The sequence below is a fragment of the Anneissia japonica genome, unplaced genomic scaffold, assembly GCF_011630105.1.
Source record: "Anneissia japonica isolate Jap-2015-1 unplaced genomic scaffold, ASM1163010v1 scaffold6386_len92885_cov100, whole genome shotgun sequence".
Lineage (NCBI taxonomy): Eukaryota > Metazoa > Echinodermata > Crinoidea > Comatulida > Comatulidae > Anneissia > Anneissia japonica.
The window spans coordinates 56,983-62,668 of NW_022741894.1; the positions used below are offsets into that span (position 1 = coordinate 56,983).

The following is a 5,686-nucleotide window of genomic DNA, read 5'->3' on the forward strand; positions in this document are numbered from 1 at the left end:
AATTGAAAAACCAAAAAAAAAAAAAAAAAAAAAAAAATTAAATGTATGGCTCGCATGGCTCGCTAGCTCGCATGACTCGCACATTGGCTCGCATGACTCGCTGGCTCGCACTTTGGGATCGTTTGCAGCAACCCCAAACCGAACATGGTATTTCACATAGCAAATCACCTATCATAACTGCTAACTTCCTATCCTATAGCGTTAGTTTGTGGTTCGCCATTGGCCAATGTTTTGTTTTGGTGACAACATTGCCGGTGTAAGTTATGTGATTACGATCCACCCAATCACACGCGCGTATAGCAGAATCCCGTGAAACCAAGTTGGCCAAACTCTATCTCTATCTACGGCTCTGACCAGTATGAAATGATCACCACCAACGTCAGCAACATGGCCTTATACTTCAAACCAGTCGTTTTCTTTTTAAACTATTTTTGTGCTTTTTAACAAATATACAGAAAATTAACAGATGACGACTGATTTGAGACCATTTTACATGTTATAAACGTGTTCCCTAACTTCCATGGCGAGATTTACTAAGCAAGCAGAGTTTTAAATTATTTTTTTGGTAAGTATATAATGTAGTTGATATGTGCCAAATTATTTACGTTTCAGATTATATATTTTAACATCCCACAAATGCTCGTCATTAAGGTTTTGATATAGAAAAAGATTGACATTTATTCTTAAAAATACCGAAGGTCTCTTAGCGAGCAACTGTGGCTACTAGAGATATTCGGCCAATACTGAGCCTATATGTTTGCGTCGGACGCGTGCAAAATCCGGTATAATGTCGGTAAACCCGGAAGTAGCTATCTGTCGTAATACACGTGTTTGTATTGAGCTATCCTCCTTAACTGCATGTTGAGCCTGGCGGCGTACATTTTTATTGTTAAAAAGTCAATAGTTTAATAAATATTTTATTATCATTATTAAGCCTAGGGCGTTATCTTAGTTGGGCTGCCCAAGTAAGGTTGTTTCATTTGTCACCTGTCTGTATTCCTTTTTATCTTTTTTGTTGTGATAGCAATTTAGTGATGATGCATACATTTAGGAAATTGAGCACAATCAACCTCAATAAGTTTTTAGCTTACATTAATCACCTATGACTAAAACTGGTTTTTTTTGTGTCTATTTCAGGTTAAAGTCAGAAAATAAAGACCAGTGAATTTTATAAGGAAGCTGAAAATGGGCAGAGTTGAAAGAGTGAGAGGTTGACTCTACAGCTCATCATTTTTACTCCATTGCGCTGCTTTCTTGTCTACTCAATCAAAATAAGATTAAAAGTAATTTGTAATAAGTGTAATGATTTTTCAACCTTTAAAACCTTAATCAAAACCCAGACTGTCATATGTTTTATCATTTCCACTGCAACGTTATGTTTTCTTGCCTGATGCAAATTAAATTAGTTCTTTTCATTCTGATTTGCTTTTCTTTTATTTATTTTTTGTTTGTTTAATCCACTTGTGAAACCAGTGCTGTGTCAATGAAAGTTCTTTTAATAAAAAGACAGAATTATTATTAAATGTAACTGGTTTAAAAATATAATTTATAATTGGATTGCTATTGCAATTAGATACAATGTAATGGTAAATAAAATGTACAGGTAGTTTTATTTAAAAAAACAAACAAACAAACATGTAACATCTAATGAATATTGTAGAATAACGTTCATTTTATATTGTTAATAAATATATTAATTTGTAACTCTTTTCCTCGCATTTCATTCATGTATTTTGTTCTAAAAGAAGTGTATTGCAGAAATGGGCATAAAAATAGGACGAAGGGCCAAAGTATATTTTTGATTTAACACTGAGGGCTGCACCTAATTTTCCTTTAGAACTAGAGTACATACATTTTTTTTCCTGGTTCTTGTTACATCATAAATTCAATAAATAAGAGTACAGAAGAGGAGTACAATACTACAGTAACATAAACCACCAACTCCCTGCATAAAAAAAAACTATCCCACATATGCTGTACTGTCACAAGTATGTTTAACAGTAAACACAGGCTTAAGGCCTAATATAATTTTATTTTTTTAAATATGGATACATGATTTTAACAGTCCTAGCGAGTTATATCTGCCGACTGTATTACGATAACCACAGAAAGGTGCGCAACTCTAGTACTTTTAGGTCTCTAGGATAAACGGAAAAAGCATTCACAACAAACGTCCATGGTAGGTAGCCTGTAAGGGCCAAAGCCTCCCAACAGAGTACTAGGCAAGATAGGGCCAGGCTATGCCTGATCGTGAGTGATAGGCGTACGCGTTACGTTCACCGTCCTTATATCTAGGCCCGAATCCATGTCAAACTGTTGATAGTTAAAATATTGACACTTTAGATTTACGTTTTGATTGGTATTTTATAATAGAATATAGACCGTTAGCCATCGAACATATTTGCAAAATATTAAAACAATCGTCGCCATGTAGGCCTAGTCCCCATTTATCGTTTCTATATAACATTTAGGTGGTGTAATTGTTCCCTGGTTTGCTACGACGTCGATCACTGTGAGAACACGACGCTGGTATACGTATTAGTGTAGTTTACACAATAGCGAGCATGCGCAAAGCAATTGGGTCGACGTCATAATTAGTTGTAAATTGTTGATTGATCATTATTTTAATTATGAAAAGAGCGGCGGTACCATGGGTTATAACCTTTGTTGTTCGGTTCGAGATGTTTCCATCTAATTTAACTGTTCCATGATTGTTTCATGATGAAATGCTAATGAATGAATTATAATCCTATGAAAGTGCACGAAAAACGAAAAAAAAAAAAAAGAAAGAAAACCAATTTTTTTAAGTTTCAAAATTGAAAACATTGGTTTATACGACGTAACAAATGCAGAATCTCAATTTTCAATTTCAATTCATTTCAATTCAATATATTCAGAAAGCCTCCGGAACAGAAACGTAAAGTCGTAGGCCTACAATATAACTTTAAAACAATAGAACAATTTCATTAAAAAGGATAGTTATTCATACATATTCCAGAATAAATAATATAAAAAACAAGGAAAACAGAACAAAATTCTCAAAATAGAAAATTCAATCAAATCAATATAGGGGAGAGATCAGAACACCACTTAGACAGATACAAGCAAACAACAAAGCATGAAAATACTTAAACACACCAAACCACTACCAAACAAAGGCAGATTATTTTACTTGGTTTATTCAGTACTTTCAAACGCATTCTGGAAAACCTGAAAATCCGAAACTAAAACATAAAAGTGGAATGGGTACTCCACCATAAGGTGAAGTGGCATTACTACGTAGTCTAATAAAAGCTCGCCCTTGACAAACAACATTAGAACGTGATAATAGTTAGAAAGGTGATAAACGTTCCTTAACAAGTTGCTTTAAATGTGTCAATATATAAGTTAAGTGATTTTGTTTTATTTTGAGACTGTTGTATTTGTTGTGATACAATAGAAAATAGGGGTTATTTGAATATTTGGCACACTCAGAAAGTGTCCCCGTCCCCTTAATAGGTTTGTTCCCTTAATAGGGGTTGGCCGCAGTGTTAAAAGATATATCACCCCTCATTGCACGGAAATGTGTCCATTTAATAAGGGTGTCGACTGAATAGGGATGTCTCAAAGGAGGAGTTCTACTGTATTTGAGAAAAATTATTATGTTCTTGCACCATTGAATTCACCCAGACTATTATGTAATGACTTGGAAATTACATTTGATCTACATGAATACTCTACAAGATTATCAAATACTTTAAATGTTGTGAAAAACAGAAAGGTCCACTGATTAATCTCAGATAAGAAAGTATAATACATACTCCACGTATTGAAATACACGCCATCGTGTTGGGATTCAATATTTCGACATTAATTATGTCATCATCAGGAATGTTGTGCTTTTGTGCTTTTCTGGCAGCTATCATTTATTTAATATACTTGTTAGTGTTGTGTTTGTTTGACTTGTTGTTTTGTATCATATTTTGTGTATTGTATCTTTTGCCTGAATACATTTAAGTATATAAATGGATAATTTGAGGTACTTGTAAATTGATTATTGTTTTTTTTTTGTTGTTGTCTGTATGAGACTGAATCCTGTTTTGTATGTCTTTTGTACATCACTCTCTTTCTAACTAGTTTTTACTTGCCAGTTTGTATAGGGTGCACTTGTACTGCCAAATTAGCTGACTTATGTGTGATAGAGAGTCTCACAGAACATGTGAATACTCCCTAAATGTTCCTCTACATATTTATTATTATTTCATTCTGGTGTCGTGTCTTCTAGCAGTTTCACTAATAATGATGATGTCATAGTTGGGGATGGGATACTACTCCATATTTCTTCTAATTTAATCTTAAATGACCTTGGGATCACTTTATACCCTCTTCATTTTTTGTATAAATTCACTGAAGTAGTTGTTAGTCTACACATCGATCACCATTAGCATATACATATTGTTGATGTTGCTAATACTACTGGTGCTACTTTTTGGTACTGCTGGGACTGGTGCTTGTGGTGCTGTTAGCGGTGGTGGATGTGGTGGTTCCGATGCTGTTGCTGCCACTATTGGTGGTGTCCCTGGTGCTGGTGTTGTTGCAGCTGATGTTCTGTTGTTGTTTTATTGTTATCGGTACTTATCAAGGAAAATCGTTATGTCTTTATTTAGGCGGGCCATTTCAAGTGGTTGCAAGTCTAACAGTTAACTATGGTGACACATTGGAAACTGTGTAAGCATTATCTATTTTATTTACTTATATTATCATATATCATTTTATCATATTACTTATTACAGCTTATCGTAGAAGGTCGACTGAAATTCAACTTAGATGATAATAATTATATGATATTCTCGACAGTCTGCCGTGATAAAACATTATCGAAGTTTTGTGTACCAAACTTATCAAGCGCAAGAGATGGCCCATATTTGTATGCAATGCCGCTGCTAGCTATCGGGACAGTTGAGACTATCGTGCTTCATTTACCTTCAAATGTGATTTATAATTAAAGAACAAAAATTACCATGGAGCTTTAGGTCTACAGTGAATCCCATTTTTTAAATGATACAAATTTAGTTAATACTAGCATGTACCCGTTCTACGCACAGCGTTAAATGAGTGGGGAAAGGTGGCGAGCTATGTAGTTGAATGTTTTATGGAAAATTGAGGAGGCACATATTAAGAATGTTAAGCTCACCTTGTCATTTGTTTTCTGAAGGACCAGTTTTGGGTGAGTTTCTCTGCTGTATAATCCTTGTGAGGAATTAGTTTACATTTTGATAGATAGGGCCTGCATTGGATTACCCTATTTTAGGTAAAAATGCAACATTATATAGTTGGACATAAGAAATATTTTTCTTATGATTGGAGTAGGTGGATCTAGGCCTGGGCCTGTAACAAACAAAATAGGCTGTGGAAATTGTTACGACGGTTTATCCTTATGCAAATTGTTGTTGATTGGTATTTAATTTTATTTTTGTATTTGAACCATATTTAATAAGGTATTTCAACCATATTTTACAAGGGTGATCCATCCAGCAGAATCTGATCATTAAGCAACCCTCAAATTGGCGGAGCTGGCTTGACCCTAAACCTAAACTTCAGTCTCGCTATCTTAATTCACTATGGCATTACGAAAGAATTTCTATACCGGCCCGGGCCTGTCTCTTATACACATCTAGATGTGTATAAGAGACAGGTGTATTGTATC

At 34.5% G+C, this 5,686-nt stretch overlaps 1 protein-coding gene across 1 annotated transcript in view; it reads left to right on the plus strand.

The window, feature by feature from the left end:
* LOC117118927 (adhesion G protein-coupled receptor L2-like) overlaps positions 1-5,686 on the plus strand; it is a 25,658-nt gene that overhangs the window by 9,839 nt on the left and 10,133 nt on the right. Inside the window, exon 3 of the mRNA XM_033263662.1 lies at positions 4,580-4,707. Within this exon, the coding sequence (XP_033119553.1) occupies positions 4,580-4,707 (128 nt within the window). The remainder of the gene's footprint in view (positions 1-4,579; positions 4,708-5,686) is intronic.